Source organism: Wasmannia auropunctata, unplaced genomic scaffold (assembly GCF_000956235.1).
Source record: "Wasmannia auropunctata unplaced genomic scaffold, wasmannia.A_1.0 LD336049.1, whole genome shotgun sequence".
In the NCBI taxonomy this organism is placed as follows: Eukaryota; Metazoa; Arthropoda; class Insecta; order Hymenoptera; family Formicidae; genus Wasmannia; species Wasmannia auropunctata.
The window spans coordinates 1,015,254-1,035,372 of NW_012026841.1; the positions used below are offsets into that span (position 1 = coordinate 1,015,254).

A 20,119-nucleotide genomic window follows, 5' to 3' on the forward strand; every position below is an offset into this window, starting at 1 on the left:
AATTGATGAATTTTTATCCACTCGTTTGAAAATTTTTGTAATTCGTTGTAGGGATTTAAGCGTTCCGCGTAGAGAAAAAGATATATATATATCTTTATATATATATAAAAGATATATATACATATATATATATATATATATATATATATATCTATATGTATATATATCTTTTTCTCTACGCGGAACGCTTAAATCCCTACAACGAATTACATATACAATATATATATATCGCTTTTTATCGTTCAACTGGTGTTCCCGAATTTCGTGACACGTAATATTTTTAACTAACGCACAAACACGCACCTCTGTGCACCTCTGTCGAGTCGATTTGATTAAAAAAAAAGAGAGAAGGGCAAAACGCATACATGTATAATCACTGAAATTCTGTAGCGCAGCGGCAATGTTGTTTTATCAATTAGTTTTCTGAAAATTCAACATTTAAGAACCTATTGCTATTGTTTTTGGTGCTTTCAATAAATCACACTCTTGTTTCAAAAGTGACTAAAAAAAAGATTAAGTTTTCAGATTTTTGATGATTGATAGAATAATATTTTCCTAACTCTTATTCACGGTAATAATTCAAAAATTACGGTTTCTTTAGTTGTGTCACTTTAAAATGCTAAATGGTTACAAATAGTTTGCAATTTTACCACTATTTTAGTCGACTACCTATTCGTCCTTCAATGTCCTATTTATCCGCCCGTAAAAAAAACACTCGCGTTCAGGAAAGCCGAAAAATCCGAGTCTTCGAAGACGCGAAGGAAAACGAACGAGGACTGAGGTAAAAGCACACCTGGAGTAAAATCCGGGAACAGATCTTTTTTCCAAGCGTTACCTCTCAAATTACTCGGAGATCAAAAAACCGAGACTCTCCGCGGCGCAGCGGTCGAGCGAGAAGATAAAAAGGTGAGGAGGCGCCAGCGGCCGCGACGAGGGCATGGTGAAAGAGCGAGGCGAGCCGCGGGAAAGAGTTTCGCCTCCGGAAAAAGGGAAGGCAGACTTTTCGCGCGCGCGAGATGTGATTTAGATACGCGCGGCCCCGCCGGGATTCCACCACGGTGAGCTCGCCTCTGTTCGCGCTCTAACGGCGACCAAAGGGCGCGAGGAGGAGAAGGAGGAGGAAAGAGGAAGCGTAAGGGTCGAAGTGGCGAAGCGGAACTTGAACGAGAGCGGCTAGAAACGATAACATCTCTCGCTCTTTTGCGCGGGTCTTTCGGCCCGTGTGCCTCGGAGTCCGGTTCCGAACCGATAATTGTCGGTCTCGTCGGTCGTCGCCGAGGAAGCCGGGGGATCTCTAGCGGCGACAGAGCCCGGAGAGAATCCCGGGGTATCGTTTTTCACGCGAAAATCTCCCCGAGCTCTCGCCGAGTCGATCGCTCGCTCGCTCTCGCTCTCTCTCTCTCTCTCTCTCTCTCTCTCTCTCTCTCTCACTTTCTCGTCCATTCGCCGCACCATCAGGTCGCTTTCCGCTCTTCTTCTTCGTTCATTCGTCTTCCTCTGATCGTCCCTTTCCGTCCGTCATTGAATGCCTGGGCTCTCCCAATGGCGCTTTAAAGAGCGCTCTGGGAAGCGTCTTTACGACGACGAGCGTCGCGTCGCCGTCGTCGTCGTCGTCGACTCGACGAGCGCATCGCGCCCGTCGCTATACGCCCGAAACATTTTTGCCGCGAATAGTCTCGGCTATACAGCGATATACCCCGCACGGACCCTACGGAACACGCTCTCTCGGATCTACCGGATGTCTTTCAACCACCGGATCCTTTGACGAGGTCAGCGTTTTCTTAGCGGGAATTTGTATACCGAAAATAGTTTCTTCCCCCATCCTACGTAGAAAATAATATAAAAATTCTTCAACTCCCGAAAAAAGACGCTTAAATCGAAGCAGAAAAAAAGTGCTTTCTTCGCTTATCGCATATTGCGAGCGCAGCTGAATCCCTGGAACTCCCTCTTGTGAGACGGAATCTAAAATCTAATATCTACGTTATATAATGCATGTCAAGGAAAATGAAAGGACTGACATTTTTTGACTCGAGTGTCGCAACGTGATTTAATATTTCGAAAAAGGGCCTTCCGCAATCTAATAGATAAAATTAATCATTGCGACATTTTTATACGTTAGCAGCATCGTAGCGATTATTCAGCTCTCTCGTGAGGAAGCGATACGTCTCTTTCGTCCACTTTTTCCGTCTCAAACATGAATTGCTACGTACGTTTTCATTAAAACTGCATATGACGAATAAAAATCCGGCGGCGAAGTGAAAATGGATATCGAAGTATGGCCGACGGGCAATGGTCAGTAATCGCGGTAACGTTTTTCACGTGGAAATCATGGCGCGGTCGTCCGTCTACGATCGCTGGAGGATGTTCGCTGCCCGTCCGGAACGTTCCTCGCTCTCCCTCCCTCCCTCACGTCCTCCCGTTCGCCCGAGCTTTTTCTCGACCGTTTGCATTGGCTCGTTCCTTCAATGGCGTTTTCCAGGAGCGCTATCGAAATCCTCTTTACGAGGCGGCGCTTCTAGCCTCTGCGAATAGCTGATAATGGGCAACGCCGAAAGAGTTGCCTCAACGACTCGCCAAATCGAACGTTGAGCCTCGGTTGCGATGTACATCGACATTTTCGAACCGGAGCGATTAATGTCATTCTGTATTTCGAAGAGGCAGATCAGCGGCGGAGGCATTATTTTTCGCTTTTAATCGCGCGATATTGCCGCGCAGCTTTAATTTTAATATTACCGTCGGTGTACGGAATCCTCTTTGTCGAGAAAAAGTTTTTGCTTCGACGACTCGTCAAACATTAAGTCTCACAATCAGCCGTGATGTAGGTACATCGACATTTTCGAACCAAAGCGCACAGAGAAAAGATATTTTCATATATATATAATCTTCTTAGAATATTTTAGTTCTTGATTTGATTGATATGCAAGTATTACTTTACTTAATTCGACTAAAAATCTTCTATATGAAAATTATAATATTCTCTTGTTTATATAGATGAGAATAGTTGTCTTTATTTAAGATTAATTTTTTGTGTGTCGTTTTGTATTTCGAGGAGGCAATTAGCGGTGATTAAGAGGCACTACTTTTTTTACTTGCGCGATATTGCCACACGCTGCAGTTTTAACATTACTGTATTAGATATACAGGATTCACTTTGTCGAGAAAAAGTTGCTTCGACCATTCGCCAAATCGAACATTAATTAATAACATTAAGTCTCGGTCGCGATGTATATCAACATTTTCGAACCAAAGGAATTAATGCACAGAAAAAAGATATTTTCATATATATAAGCAAGAATATTGTATAATCTTCTTAGAAAATTTTAGTCTGCATTTGATTGAATTTGCATTGATACAAGCATTATTTTCAATTCAATACTAAAAATCTTTTACATGAAAATTATAATATTCTTGCTTATGTACAAGAATATTTATGTTTATTTAAGACTAGTTCTTTTTCTATATGTGTCATTCTGTGCTTCGAGGAGGAAAATCAGCTGTTAAAAGGCATTACTTTTTTTTTACTCACGCGATATTACCACACGGAAAGAACACTTTTGTTGAATCCAGATCTGAAAATAATTTTTGTTCAATAATCAAAATAATTTTGTGCGAAAGTCAAAATGATTGCTAACATATCAAGACGTTTTATAGCAATGCTTATCAGTTTTAACATTCCAACAAATTATTTTGATAATTTAATAAAAAAATTATTTTCAGATCTGTTTTTAGCAAAATTTTTAGATCTTTCAACAAAATCGTTCTTTCTGTGCACAACGCCACTTTAAGTTTTAATATTATTGGTGTATACAGTTCACTTTAAGAAAAAGTAAATAGAAAGTAGCAATTGCGATGCGAATTCAACGACGATATTACTCTATTTCCAATCGTTTGCTGCAGATATTGTAAAGTTTCCGTATAGTATCCGCAGCATGGAAGCTGTAGCGATTCGGAAGACTTTATCCGAGAGTCTCGCTCTCAAGCAGTAGTACCGTTAAGCGAGCGTCATTAAGAGCTTTCCCTTCGATTCTTTGTCTAGCGGACGGTTCCATCCGCGCGCGGAGTCGCTCTCGCAGAATAAAACTTTGGAACGTACATTGGGAGCTGAAGCTACGGCCGCCCCTGAGAGAGAGAGCGAGTCTAGCGTGTAAAACGCCTGAAACTTCGAAAGCGCACGCTTAGCGCTCGGAGCGTCAAACTCAAATTCATTTAATTTTGTTGCTCCAGACAGTTTAAACATAGGAGCGCGAGCGGTGTCAGGCCGCAACCGTGCTTCACCATTATCTTGTAACACGCTTCGAAACGCTAAATGCGCTTTCGAAGTTTCAAATGCTTTACACACGCTTTCTGCGCCCGTGCGCGCCGCCGCGCCGCTCCGAGGGAGCAGACGGCGGCGCTCTCTCTCTCTCTCTCTCTCTCTGCAGCAGATCTTAACACGTCGGGCGCCGTCGTTGACAATTTGCTATAGTTTCGCACACACGAAAACCTCGCCGTTATAGCGCCGCGCAGGGGATTAAAAGAACACGTTCTCCATGTAGCTAGATTTCGAGAGTTTCAGCCACTTGAATAGTCAATGAGGAAAAGTCAGCTCGAGATCGTTTAAGATATCCGTAAAGAGGCGGTTCGCCAGAAGCACGGAGAATTGTACACGTGAATTACGCGTTGCGAGTCGACAACGCGTAGATTTGACGCGAATACAGTGTTCCGCGAGGATTTTGATCGCAACATTCCAATATATCATCCGAGACAGCGTCGAAAGACCTGTTCCTGATTCTATACGTGGCGGTTTTCGCGCACTATAAGCCACGCGCGAACGGACGGACGGTTTTGCGGAGAACTTGCTCGAAACTAACTACCTAACTGTTTAGCTCCGAAGGTTTTACCCAAGATGGTAATTTCTCTTTCGCGCGTTTCCAGTGGAGGAGCTGGAATGCCTGGCCACCTGGAAGGAGGGCAGCAGCCGTTACTTAGTCGGCCGTCTGCATCACGGCCACGCGTCCAGCAACGAGGATCGATACCGGTGCTTCGTCTACGAGAAGGCAGGCCAGACGGTACAGAGTAACCTGAACAGGGCGGCCATGGGCATGGGCACCATGGACCACGAAGTCACCCTGCCGGGCGGCCCGGTGCCCGAGGGCTCCGCCGAGGTATACCGGGTGGCGCAGAGCGGCGACGCGACGTGCAACGGTCTGTTTAGTCCTATGGAGGGCTCCCGCACGATGACCCTGAGGAAGGGTGAGTAGTCTCGACGAGATACATTAACGGTCGAATTCTAATCTGTCATTCGGTTAGGTAATTTGGCCGTCAGACTACCGAAAATTAATCTTAAATCAAGACATAGATATTCTCATACATAGAATATGTATTATATACATATTCTATGTATTTTTGCTTGCAATAGGCAAGAATATTGTAATCTTCTTAGAAGATTTTAGCCTTGAATTAAATTTAAAAGTAATACTTGCATCAGTAAACATAAATATAAATATATAAATTCGATCAAATAAAGATTAAAATTTTTTAGAAGATTATAATATTCTTGCTTGTATGAGAATATCTCTATCTTGATTTATGACTTATTTTTTTCTGTAGTTCTGCAATTTTTGTACCCTGCGTTAGAAAATAGCTTATCGATATGATTGCGTATAATTTTACGCATTATTTTACTTACTTTTGCAAAATGTTAAAATTATTAGATCCTAAAATTAATACACCAGTAATTGATTTACTCTGTTAATTTCTTCTATCTAATATACCGCGTATAGGTATGACATCTCTTTAATTTCTCACTTTGAATCGATGATATGTAAGCGTTGAATTTCTCGTTTCATTCAGACAGCCACTATTTCTATATTGATGATCCGACAGACAGTATCGAGAAGTGTCGTATTGAAATCAATACACAAAATAGACATCCGATTTTCATTCAGCAAGCGTACCCCAAATTAAATCTGAATAGTAAAGTCACTATATATATTTTCTGAGTGAGTGAATTTTCTTATTTAATTTATCGTTCTCTAATTTTGGCGTCACATTAAAAACAGAAATGCGATAAATTGATGAAAGAAAATATAAAAATTTTGTCCACTTTTAGACAAATTAATGTAAAAACGGATGCGAATCGACAGACGAAGAAAATAGATCCATTTTATTATACATCAAGAGTATATCAAGAAGTGTCCATAGAAAGAACGATTTTGCTGAAGTATCTAAAAATTTAGATGTAGAAAATAATTTATAATTTTTATTTGAATCATTGAGATAATTAAGCAAAAAACTCAAGCATGATGAGCAGTGCTGCAAAAAGTTTTAACGTCCTAGCGACCAGCTTGAGTGCTACATAAATACCACCTACATAAATTATTTTAATAGTCCAACAAAATTATTTTTAGATCTGTATTTAGAGCTCAATTTTTAGACGCTTCAGCTAAATCGTTTCAGCTAAATTCTTTCCGCGTACGGATTATTTCTCTGTAGGAGTCGCCGCTATTTTATTTACGTTACCGCATTTGCTACAACACCTACACACATACACACACAACATGTAGGAGCTACAGTCCGCCGCCGTGGCTGCGCGGCCGCAATGAAGATTTTCGCGCGGTAACATAGATATTTCGCGGGTGGAAAAGTTATGGCAGTTAAAAAATGTTTAATTATCGTGAGATATTGCACGGTAATAAATCGTATCCGCGAATTGTATCCTCCCGTCCAGTTGTGTGTGATTCGCCGTCGTTAAAATTTTTCCATTTGTACCGCTCTCGTAGATTTTAATTATTACAGTGTAAATACGTGCTTGACGAGGATTCCCATCGGGACGTGGACGTTTCAATTTATCGTTATTTTCTATCTGGTCCGAATTTTTGAAATTTTTTCTGCACGACTCGCGGCGGGTCGTCGCTGCGTCGCGTTACATCTCTCCCCCCCTCCCTCCTCTCTCTCTTTCCCGCGCGATGCGTGTTTGCATAACGATCTCGCGCTTCCCGCGGGTAACGTCTTAAGTGAGATGTCCGCCAGCACTCAACAATATTAAATTACAACACGGAAAATGCGAGCCGGAATGCGGTGGCGGTATAACGTAAAGCGTATACTTTTAAAGAATTGCTAATCAACGTACGGGTTTTTCATTCCATGAATAAGAAGAGCGTGTTTACACGACGTCTGGCGGGGGAGGTCGCGCTCTACATCTCCCTCCCTCCCTCCCTCCCGCCCTGCCATCCTCCCCTTCCCCGCTCCCCGCTCGCGCATTTCCGTCTTACTCGCTTTTCATCTCGGGGGCTCGCAATCCCATTTCGCTCCGTTAATGGATTCATATATAATTACCAGGGCTTCACGCTCCCGCATTACGCTTGATAAATATCATCGCGAAAGGAAAGATATGAAATTCTCGGGCGATGAAAGCGGGCTTTAAAACTGTTGGGCCACGTCGATCGGCTCCTGCGCCCCATTCTCGCGCCTCACGTTTGGCCGTACGTTTCTTTTTTTTTTTTCTTCTTTTCGTTCCGCGATTTCCGACGCGCCAGGACGCGGCCTCGGGCCCCGCGCGCGCGCCGGAGAATAAATAACGTTGGATTAAACAACATCTCGTAATATCCGGCTACGCTCTGCTGCCCCCTCCCCCCCCCTCTCCTCCCGTAGTCTTTTGATCCGAAATGTACACGCGGATATTTCGCAGTCGTAAATATCCCCGGTGTTTTCTTAATTTCGCCGTTTGTACGTCCGCGGAAGGGTCAGCGACGCGCGCGCATGCGATACTCGGCGCCCGTAATGAATCGCGGCCGCGATGCTATCGCGATACCCGCCGAAATTATCGCGCGCGAGGACAAAAGCGGACCCGGTGATAAACAGGGTTCGGACGTTACCGTCGCCGCTTATATCTGAGGCGTGATCGTTAAAATCATGAGGGCGGGTAGCGCGCGCGCGCGCGCACGCACACCACCGCCGCGCGTACCACCGTCACGCGCGGCCGAGCAACGGCTATACAGCTATTTCCTATACCCGGTAAGCGCCACCGAAAAATAACCGATCCTCCATTGTTATTGTTGTGTAACAGCCAATCCCTCGTATACGCCGCGGTGCCTCTCGCGCGCGTGACGCGCGCAGTGCCCATTATCATGCCACGTGAGTTGACGTTTTGTTACGTTACGCTACCGTATTGTCGAATGGACAAGGGTAACATAGCCCCGATTATGCTAGATTTATTCGAGTGATACGAAAAAGGAGGCAATACGGATATGCGCATGTAAGTCCGTGTAACTTTAATTCATGTGAAATACGAATAATGATTTCCGTCGAACGCATATTTCGTATTTCGTTCCTTCTGAAAATTCAAAGATTTCGTGTCGCGCCCAAATATTGTATAACAATTTATATGTTCATACAACCTTGGCCACAAGCATAGTTTATTGTACTATTTATTGTGTATTTTTTTTTTTTTTTTTTTTGAAAAGGCGATAATAAATACCAAAAGAGGATTAACAAAGTATTAAAATTGTCATAAAAATAAATATTATTTTTCAATAAAGCTATTTTTCTCAATTTATTTTTCGCTAGAACGTTCACATCAATTTATGGGGGCGCGGTGCTTTATACTTATGGCCAAAAAGGCTCTCTGTAACAACTGGCGAAAAAAATACAGTGGCGCGGTAGCCACTAGGTCGCTCGCGAGCAAAATGGGAAGAATGGGAGAGTGGGCTGAAGGAGATCGATGGTAACGCTATTAATGCCATTACCTGCATGATAAAGCTCACGTGACGTGATAATGGGATCTCCCCCGCAAGCGATGACAAAAGCCCGATGATGAATCGCAAAGCCGGCCTCGTCTGTCTTTTTAGACTTGTTTCTCCGGCAAAACACGAAACGCTGCGCGCTCGCGCAAGGCACGCGCTAATCGAACGTGTCAACACGCGCCGCGCCGGGGTTCACCTCCTCGCGAGTAGAAGAAGAGCATATTTGCACGACTTTTCCGCGCTCGCGTTTTATTTTTCCCGCCCTTTAGTCCCACCTGCCGTCGCCCCCCCCCCTCTCCCTCTCTCCCCCGCGCCTGGCTGACGTCTCCATCCCTTACCGCCGTGTACTCTCTCGGAGTTTGCAAACCCGTATCTTGCCTCGCGCACAGTCTCACAACAAACTTCGTTAACGGATTTCACTCCGGTGGATTTTCGCGATCCTCCGGCGCATCTCTCCGCATCCGTTCTCCGCTCTCTTTCTCTCCCTCTTTCTCGCGGCCCCTTTGCCGCGCGCTCATCGCGCGCGCCACTCCAATTGCCACTTTCTTCGGCAAATCGTTTTAAGTCGAGTGGGAGTCACCGACACGCGCATAAAACTCGGCGAAGAAAAGAAGAGGAGAGAACGAGGAGAGCGGTGGAGAAGGGCCGGGACGGGGTAAGAGAGGAGGGAGGCTTGAGGACGCAGTCAGAGACAAGCCTTGGGGAGGGGGGGGGGGGACTTGGGGCTTGCGAGAGCCCCGCCGCCGTTAATATTACGATCCGCGTCTAGGAAAAAGCGCGCGCGCGCGCGAGGTAAAGGCGGAAGGGCAGCCAGGTGAAGGGACGCGGAAAAATGGATTAACATTGAACCTTTCCCGCTTTACCCGTCGCCGTTGCCCCCCGACCTATGGGCGCGCGCTCTCCTTTTGTTCCACTTCGCTCCCAGCTCGCGTACGTATCTCGCCCTCATCTTCCGACACTCCGCGAGCCCCTATTAACCGCGTCCGCAGCCTCGGTCGAGAGATCCGAAGTTTGTTCAATTAGCTCGGCATCTACTTCGCCAGAGTAAATATCTGGGGAAAACTGCGAGACTGCAACTTGAGATACTCGCCTCCGGAGCGTACCGAGTTGGAGGAAGAGTCAAGTAGTTAGGCGAACGGAAGGACAAATTGCTCCAATTACCCGATCGAAAAATTTCAGAGACAACGTTACGAATCATCGTGGAGGGTGGGGGAGCGCGTATCAATTTCCTTTTGCAGCTTTCGCGGATAGCGTTAATCGAAGCTTTATTAACGAGCCGTGAAAAGTGAAAAATTATTGACTCGCGTTATTACAGCTAATTCACAAGAGTTAGACAAGACGCGCACAATATTCAGATTTAAATTATTTTATTATAGTGTAAATAAAATTTGTTAAATTTATCTGCATATATCAGAGAAATTGGACGAACGTTAAAAATCATACAAATTCATAATCTCTCATTTATCAAAGTTTTGTATAGGTTATTTGAATAAAAAGTACACTGAAATGGAGAAGAGAAAATGTTGAATAATATGTAGTATATAGTCGCCAAATACTCGTAACACTTTTATCTTTCTGGAATACATAGAGATTCGAATAGAATTAAATGAAATTTGAAAAAAAATTATTATCCAATAAAAAAAACGTTGAAACGAAAACGAGTGTAGAAGATGTAAATGTTGAAAGAGAGGAAAAAAATTACGGAAAAGGTCAGAGGATCAGGTCGGAAGACACGGTGTGTTGTACAGTTCAATTTGCGATTATGCGATTTACGTATCGCTCTGCTCTATCTCGGATTATCATCGCGGCCGAATTGCTTTAACCCAATTCGGTTGTATCTACAAAAGAATATTGCGGGATAATACGAATGTCGGGCGTTTGTCAAACGCGATTGCCAGTAACGGTATAAATGTAATATTCGCACACGTCGAAATCGACGTAATTCCCCGCACGTGCGTGCGCGTACATCCACTCAATTATTAATTCGTATATAAATTCATAATCATGACATCACGCATATTCCACCGAATTACCATCGCTTTATCTGCATTACAATTACTTGTAATTCGCTCAAAATTGCACGTAGCTCGATTCAGAGCAGTTAAATTCATTCAGCACACTGGTCGCCCGCCGCGCCAACGTGCTCCACTGCCAATTTTGGAAACTTAATTTCAGTAAAAAAAAAAAGGAAGAAAAACAGCATTAAGCCCCATCTACATAAGTCGCAAACGCACAACGCAAACGCGGAGAGAAAAAAGAACGAAACGTCAAAAAAAAGAAAAGAAAGAGAGAAACGTCTGCGTTTGCGTTCGCGTTTTGCGTTTGCGACTTATGTAGATGGGATTTTAAATGCCAACGATTTCAACTACTTTTTAAACAATCGCAATTTTGGATTAAATGATCGGTATATATACATATATATATATATATATTTATTCATAAATTTTGAAAATATGCGCTCTCGCAATTTTACGTTATGGAAAGACGAATTAGTCGAGAGCTCGAAAACGAGTGATATTACGAAAAAAAAAAATTAAAAAAAAATAAAATTCCCGAAACGGCGAAAATAATAGCGCAAATGTAGGGCATTATTATTGCGTTATACGAGCTTACGTTTCGCTATATGATATTGTTAAAAGGGCAGCGCAGCTGGGCATTTTGTATGTTGTTTTCTGCAATTAATCTAAAAGGAACGAAAACTGGGACAATACGTAATTTGTATTTGTAGTATAAATCATTTGATGGGAATTTAAATGCGTTTCACTGAAAGAACGTAATATAGGTCACCGTGATATCGCGTAATATCGTACCTTTTGTTTTTTTGCGCGATACGCAATTTAAAAATTTCACGTCACGTCTCTTTCACTCTCGTGCGTGCCGTTAAATGAATAAATTACGCAGGTAATGGTTTATCTGACATCCAATGAAAAAAATACGGACCAATCAATAAATATCAATCGAATGAAATGAAAAAAATAAAAAAAATAAAAAAACAAGAAACGCATATTGAATCTACAAATCAATAACTTTATCAACGTTATTAATTCTAATATGACGTGGCACAGAAACGAAATAGCAGCGGTGATCTGCCGCAGCTATCTCGAGAGGAAACGGGCGAGAGAGCTCCGTTCGACTTTTACGACGGCGAAATTTGTGCCTCGGTCGTCTTGGAGCATCGCGAACGTATTTATCGAGCCGTGTCGTTGAATTATTTCCATTCATTGCCGCGCGGCGTGCAACAATACCTTTATATGCCATAAAACCGACCGTACCCGCCGCGCGCTCCGTTAACCCGCTCGGTCGACCTTTCGCCCTCGAACGTATCTCACCCGCCGCGAACCCATCCACTCGACGCGAATCGAGGTGACCTCTTCTGACGCTTCGGTTTTACGTCCCACTCGGACCGGAAGTGGAACGCTGGCGAACGTATGACACGGAGGACGGAGGGGGAGTTGTACTGGCGTATCGTCAGTAGTATATACGGTTCGCTATTGTGGGGGGAGGGTGATAGCGAAAATACGGACGAACGGGTGGGTGGAAAGGAGAGAGGCCCGGATAGGCGTATTCGTTGGACCGCGCGACATCCGATTCTGCCTCGCTGTCGGCGCGAGGGAAGTATCGACGTCGTCGGTTTATCGACTTCGTCGTTCCGCGCGCGCGATACGGCGGACTTTACGGTGAACGGCCGTCGGCGGAGTCGGTTCTGCGGAATTTTTTCGACGCGGTGCGCCGCGCGTGTCGACCGAGCGGCATCGGCCGTTCGACATAGCCCACCTGCACCAACGTCGACGTCGAAGCGGCGGCCTTTATACGAACGACGAGCCCTGTGTATACGTGACGGGACGCGTAACGATCGCCTGGAGAATCGTTCGTTTTACGAGAGTTGCGCGGAGAGAGAGAGAGAGAGAGAGAGAGAGAGAGACAGAGAAAGGTTCCAAGTAGAGCCGCCTTTGACCTAACACCCCGGTAGAATTCTCCGGTTTAACGAGGAAACGCGAGTTATCCAACGAGGAAATCTAATCACAGTTTTTCGTCAATACATTCGAATATAAGAATTTTTGTTCAACAAAACGCCTCGGTAAAAGTGTTTTGGCACAGATATTATCGATTCTAGAATCAATTTCGTCATCACAGATCATAGATCGAATCAAGAATGATAATGCATCTTGTATCTAAATATTCTCTACAGATAAGGAATTTGTTTCTCGATTTCTCGGTCTGATCTACTCGTTCGAAATGATGTGCGATTTCACGATGGCTATTTCTTACGTTTAATTAGGTGCGAAAGCGCGTCATTAAATGAACGTGGTGGCGTCTCTTATTTCAGTCTCGTCCCCGGGCGAATGTCGGTTCCCAAATTGGCTGACTGGACACTCGAGCGGCGGACTGACCTGGCACACTCTGGACCTCGGCAGATCCTACACGTTTCATCCGCGAAACGCGTCTCTGCACGTCACCAGAACGAACACGACTTCGTCGAGTTTCGAGAGCGGGTCCATAGACTCGCAATACGTGCCCGGGCCGGAGGATCAGGACGTGAAGATCCTTTGCAACAGCATAAAGCAGTCGAATGGCGCGCCGACCATGATAACGATGACGCTGGTGGCACACTTCACTGTCGGCTGGTAAGATCGTCTTAATTGCTTCTACGTGTCTCATTTATCCTATTTTTTATATTTAATTCTATACTTTTTATAAAGCATTTATATTGAGGAATTATTTACACGGAAAGTACGATTTTGTTCAAAGACCTAAAAATTTTGCTGAAAACAGATCTGAAAATAATTTTTTATTGAATCACCAAAATAATTTGTTGGAATGTTAAAACTGATAAGTATTGCTATAAAACGTTTTGATATTCTAGCAATCATCTTGACTTTCGCACAAAATAATTTTGATTATTGAACAAAAATTATTTTCAGATTGGATTCAGCAAAATCGTTCTTTCCGTGTAGTTTTCGTAAACTCTAAGAGCAAAAAAACTGAGGATGCGCTAATGATTTAGTGTTGTTGAAATTGTTATTCTTTAATCTTAAAAATACGCATGTAAGATACGTCACGTGAAGAGTCCCATGAACAATTAATTATTAAAAGATGAAAAGACGTTTCCATGAATAATTATTAAAAGATAAAAAGCACGGAAAAAAGATCTACGGGAGAATCCATTCGCGTTCATTCTGCACGTAATCACGATGTAATTCTAGTCCGCATCCGTAGATATCTGCTCATATAGATATTCACAGTACCTAGCCGCGTGATTAAAACGATGGAATGTGTCGCTCCGATCTTCGCGGATCTTCACGACCGCTTCTTTTTTTCCAGCCGGAGCGGTTTTATGTGCATGACGTTCTACCGGAGAGACGGCCACGTGATCGAGCTGCAAACGGGAAGCGCGGTATCTAGACCGGAAGAAGCATGCAGCCCGCCCCATTTTCTGCAGCACAGCACGCCTTTTCTCACCTTAGTCAGTGAGTACAATTCTTCTTCGTCCCGCGTACTTTGCGCTTTTCCATTTTCTGGTGGCGCGATGTGTCTCGCCAGAGACACACAAAGTTCCAGCGCACCGCCCCAAGTCTCGCGTTACCCGGAAACGCGCGATGCATCTTTCAGCGTTTTTCACGCGAGGGTATCGCGATTGTTCGCGATCCGCCCGAAATTATCTACGGCGGAAACTTCGCGACGTTATCTCTCTGACCGGAAGGTCCAAGCGATCTCCTAAGGCGGTCACATTTAGCGTACGAAACGATACCGGTCGCCGGCGTTACCAATTCCAAGACGAGATATTAACGAAGCGATTGCTAAGCTATCGGATTAACGTAACTCGATAAACCTTATCGTCGTACGAGGCCCCTCCTTCCCCCCTTCCCCCTCCCTCCCGCCTCGTAATCGTATCGATCGCGAAGCGCCTGTCCGATCGGGCGATCGGCGCAGCCGCTTGTTCCGCTTGATTTGCGTGGCCGTGGGGTCTTATCCGATCCACGTAAAGACGAGCCACCGCGGCGGGGAAAAGAAGGCGAAGGAGAGACCGATCGCGGCGGGCGGGGCGGGGCGGGACGGGTAAGGGGGAGGGGGTAGTGCGAGAGGAGAGGCAAGGAAAAAAAAAGAGGAGTTGCCAAGTAAAAACTACCCGCACCGTCGATAAACCCGAGAAAACTCCAACTTCGCGGGGAAAAAGTTTTTCGCGCGGCGTTGCACGAGGATTTAGTGCGCCGACACTAGGTTGGAGGCGGCTGGATCAGCCGGGAAAGAGGAAACGAGGATGGGGCCGGGAATGGACCGAGGGGAGGGGGGGGGAAGAAAAGAGAGGCGAGAAGAAGGGAAAAGAAAAGGAAAGAAAAAAGGGAAACGCGAGGAGAGAAAATCGGGAACTGCTCGGGCTCGGACGATTTGTCAAAATCCCGCGAACGGCTTATAAGTTACACACCGTCCGCGTATAGCTATCGTTTGACCGGTCTGGAACCCTCTCTCGGCGCTCTAAGTCATTTTCCTTTGTTGCTTATCGTCGTCACTCGCGTGCGATTATTCGCCGGCCGCGAGAGAGATCGGGGTCCGCCGCGAGGTGCGCGAGGCGAGGTGCCTCGAGAAATTCAATTTGCCAAGGGGGAACGCCTTGCGAGGCGCGTCACGGAAGCCCGTTTGAGCCCTGACAACCTCGTGATTGAACAGCGTATTTTCTTATCATTTAGCGGTAGGTGGTCCCTTCGGCCGGGCCGTTTGCCCGTTTGTGCCGGCGCGACCCGATTGCTCGCGCCCGAGGGGGCCCCGATATCGTGTCCGACATATAAAAAGCGACGGCAATTATTGCGACCGTCCCCGCAGCCGATTAATATTGTCTACGTGTCTACGAGTGAGGGTATCGGAGAGCTTGCGAATTCTCATTGTCTCTCTCTCTCTCTCTCTCTCTCTTTCCGTCTCTCCCTTTGCAGCTCGCAGAGACCACATCCTCCTTCTCTTCCTCCCCCTCCCGCGATTTAGCCGCTATATCGACTGATACGAATGCAGCACGCGCTGTTCTCTACATTCGGGTCGGAGCTCGACAAAATATCGTCGCCTCCGTTGTGCACCGCAAAGAAGAAAGCTGCCAACCTCTCTCCTCCCTTCCCCCCGTACGAGCGCGGACGACTCTCTTTCTGAACTCCGCGCGTTCTCTTCTTCTCTCTCCCATTTCGCTCTTTCTGCCTTCCCCCCTCCCCCCCCCCCGTCGTCTCACATCCCGCCGTCTCCTCGGGGAATACGATCGGCTCCCGTGGGCCAGAGTTTTATAATCCCACGGGAGTTATTGGATTCGGTTTGATCCACTGGTCGTTTGTCCCTCTTCCACCACACCGCCGCTCCCTCCTCTGTCCTCTCAGGTCCTCCTTTTCCTCCTTGCTTTATCCCTCGCTCTCCTTCGTATCGGAGAGCTCGATCCGTCGATTCGCGCGGAACAGAAAACTGCAATCCTGACTTCGAGGGGCCGCAATGGGGGGTTGTTAGGTGCGCGACCGCTCACGGCAACGAATTGGCGTATCGCATGACGGAAACGGCGCCGCCGCCGTTTGTCGGCGGTGCTAATAATACGCGAATAAGATAGCGGCGTTCCCGTTCCCGATAAGAATCACGATGAACCCGGTGATAATTGATGGGGAAACCCGGCGGCTTACTTGCGATTTCGAGCGCGATAAATGACGCGAAATAAATGCAATGGGATATAAATTATCGCTGCAAAAGTTAATAACGCGCATCAGGGTTATTGGATTCGAGATCATCGGGCGGTAATTAACGAGCTGTAATACTCTGTGCCGTGCGTTATCACGCGAGTGCGACGCGCGCGCGCGCGCGTGCGTGTGTGCGTGTGTAAAAATCGAATAAGCTTATTTGAATTATTGACGAATATCGGCCAATAATATAAAATTCATTTTCGATGTTCGAAAGCGATACATTGATTAATTTTTAACGTTAATATGAAATCTAATCGAGACCACGAAGGTTCGAGCTAAATAAATTTTTAGTCAGTAATGCCAAAATGCGGTCTGAATTTTGGGGCTTAATAATAATTCAGTTTGAAACTGAAGCGTTTCAGGACCGACAAATATTCGGCGCGCAGAGTACCTGAACTGGAAGACTTGTAAGATTCGCACAATTATTATTAAACACCAAGAGATTCCGTAATGCCAAATCTGCTTCAGTCCACATTTGGCATTACTAAAAATTTAATTAATTTTTAATATAATACGCGTTTGAGCTACATTCTACATTTAAAAAAAAGCTCTCTCCTTTCCTACTTTTTTTCTTCCTCTTCGTACGAATGATTAAAATACCGCTTCGCGTTAGATCTCACACTCACTTAATGTTTCAATAAAACTTCAAGATCGCTTTCCGGTCTCCTTCGCGAAAGCCGTATCCGTCGGAGATTGATTGAATTTTATTGATAATGGCTTTCGACGAAATTTACAGCGAATTATTTCCTAAAATTAAAGACGAGAGACGTTCGGATTCGTCTCGCCTGTCGGTATCTTTCACGATTCTTTCATAATTCAAGGGAAATATTGACTTCGATTTAATTCACCGCTCGTTCGCAGTTATCTCTCGTGGTTATCCTTCTCGCGACGGGAAGAAGCATCGAAAAGCTCAATCCGCCGCTTCTGCAAGAAGCAAGAAGCTATTCTCCGGACTGAGTCACGTACGGTACTCCGGGGAGAGCCGCGTTCTCTCCACGAGAACGAAGGATAGTATTTATCATTCCACGCACGCGGCGCACGAAATTTACAATTCAGATGTAAAAAGAAGCGGCCTCTGGAGTTTCGTATTAAAGATTGCAATCGCATAAACAATGACGCGGCGTAATATCACGATAATACATATAAACAGCAAACTAGCGCGAGAAACGCAAGAGAGAAGAGATAGGGATACTGAAAGACTGCCTCCCCCCTCTTTGCAAATTGTATTGCATTGTGCGTGTAATATAAGAAAAGTCTGGAAATTAATGCAGATCTAATCGTAAGACGCAACTCCCAAAGTGTTTCACAATGAAAAAGAATGAGTAATATGCTATTATTTTGTTATTAAATTAGGATTCATCTTGAAAAAAACATGCACGCATCATTAAAAATAATATAATATCTCTTTCTGACCGAAGTTTATTTCTGATAAAAAAAAATTAAAGCAAACTTTGCCATACACGGCCGAAAATTTCAACAGTAACAGCTGGCTTTCTGTGACATAACCACGTGTCCAATTAATTCTATATGTGCCCTCAAGAGTGAATTTGCTCTGTTTTATCGTTCAACAGTGAATGAACGGCGGGCGATCAGTGTATAAAAATTCATTTTGGCCCTCTTCGCCATGCAAGTCAATATGCGGAACGATTGATCATTCATTCACGAGCAAAAGCTCCTCTATCTTCTTTTTCGCTTCCCCCCTGCTCCCCCCCCCTTGCCACTCTCTGATCCAACCGAATCCTCCCCCGCTGCCATCCTGCCTTCATAAGCTATATAATGTCCAATGCCGCAATAAAGTAGACCATTTACGAGCTATCCGTCTTTTTTCTTACCTCGCGAGATTCTCATTCCATCTCCCTGCTCCCCGTCCTGTCCCTCCTCCCGAACGGGCTTTCCTCTAAACTTTTATGGCCACTCACGGAGAGAATAGAGAACGCGGCGGGGAACGGGCGATAGAGAAACCGGCGACGGCGACATTGGTATTCCGTTGACGTTCGCGAATTACACCCCGAAGATAGACTCGCCGGTGGCGCACATCGAGAAATTTTCACGAGACAGGGGACAGTACGAACTGAGGGGAGGCAGAACAACCGAGAGAGCCACGAATTGATCGCGCGAAGTCTGTCCGGATAAATGCTGGCGATACCAAGTGCCAAGCGGCGAGAAAATTACGGCAGAATCGGGAATTGAAGGTCTGTTTTTCTACGTGAAACAAAATAACTTTTGTGAAATGTAAAATTATGATTACAATTACAATTAATATGCCAACGGCATTTTTAATTATCTGAAAACAGCGAATTACTTTCCAAAAAAAAAAAAAAAAAATATTTCTGTAAAGTCCGAAAATTTTATGAAGTAAACAACGGTAAAATTCAGTTTACGTTAATCAGAATTGAAAAAAATAGTAATGTTATTCCGAAGAGATTTAAGGAGAATTACACAGCAGTACAATGATATTGATCACTTTTGATATGATGCCAAAGTATTTTTCTTCCGAATTTCCGTCACGCGATTGGTTTCGAGCATTCAATTACGTACTACGTGACCACGTTTGCTCGAATCTTAAGCTAACAATAAGTAAGTATAGATATATTCGATAAGCATAACGGTGCGAGATGCGTACGATCGTTGATATACTCACGGCAATGGAAAGATCGAGTAAATTGCAGCTTGCTAAGCGAGGAGGGAAAGCCACGATCGCCTTAAGATTCCAACGACGACGGCGGAAATTTCGGTTCCGCGTGGTAAATGGCCGGGGGAACCGAGTCGCGAACTGGGTTAGCGAGAAACCGCTGTAACGGACTATGTAAGCGTACCTGAGACACCGGCCATAACGAGCTGGAATCCCTGAGCAATTAAGCCACTAGCACGCCAGGCGTTTCTCCGGCTCGTCTTCCACCCGCCGCAACATCGCCGAGCGCCAGGTTATCAATGAGGTGCTTCCGGTTTGTAAATAAATAACCCAGACTATGATGCGATGAACCTGAATGCAAGGTTAATGGGCAGAAGTAAATTAATTCTGCCTCAACTATGTACTGTGTGGATTTTTCATTCGTGCAGAAATTGTGTCTGTTTTATTTTTTTATTTTTTTTTTCATATCTCATATAAGATTAGCTTTGCGGTCAGTGTAAAAGAATAACTCGGGAGTAAAGTGTAATATATACGAATGCATCTCATTGTGAGGTGAAAAATATAATACGTATCTAGGTAGCAAAGAGGGAAAGAGATAAGTGTATATATTTAAAAAAAAACCGTATACATTCGTATACAAAATACGTATACTGTAATTGTTTTCGATCGATGTTAATGGGGCATGTACGCAGATAAGATAATGATCGGCTACGGCTTCGGGTGTTGATAAAAAATTCTGCCCGCCGCTGAAAGTTACACGAGTACAAGGCACAAGTCGCCAAGTTTCGACAATATCGCGCCATCGGGGTCCGATTTAGGGTCCCCTGTATTAGCTTTCGACGAGTTGCGTCACGAAACGCAATCGAGATTTCGCGTGTCTCGCCCGCAGCAAATGAACTTCAAAAGCTTGCCCGTTATTTATGCAAAGAGGTAATAATTCCTCGTAATTTGAACGGGGAAGCTAATTGCAAATTCGATAAATCGAAAAATTCTGAATTAATTATCCTCCGTATAAGCTTGGCTCTAGAAAAATTGACTATGCACTTTCGAAACGAGATTCTTAT

The 20,119-nt window shown here is 44.8% G+C and overlaps 1 protein-coding gene across 1 annotated transcript in view; it reads left to right on the forward strand.

Moving 5' to 3' along the window:
- The window catches only part of LOC105451628, a gene marked incomplete at its 3' end in the record, with an annotated part of 81,597 nt that extends 67,406 nt beyond the window's left edge, over positions 1–14,191 (forward strand). Inside the window, exons 5-7 of the mRNA XM_011692199.1 lie at positions 4,915–5,232; positions 13,051–13,348; positions 14,046–14,191. Coding sequence (XP_011690501.1) covers positions 4,915–5,232; positions 13,051–13,348; positions 14,046–14,191 — 762 coding nt within the window. The remainder of the gene's footprint in view (positions 1–4,914; positions 5,233–13,050; positions 13,349–14,045) is intronic.
- Positions 14,192–20,119: the final 5,928 nt, after the last annotated feature.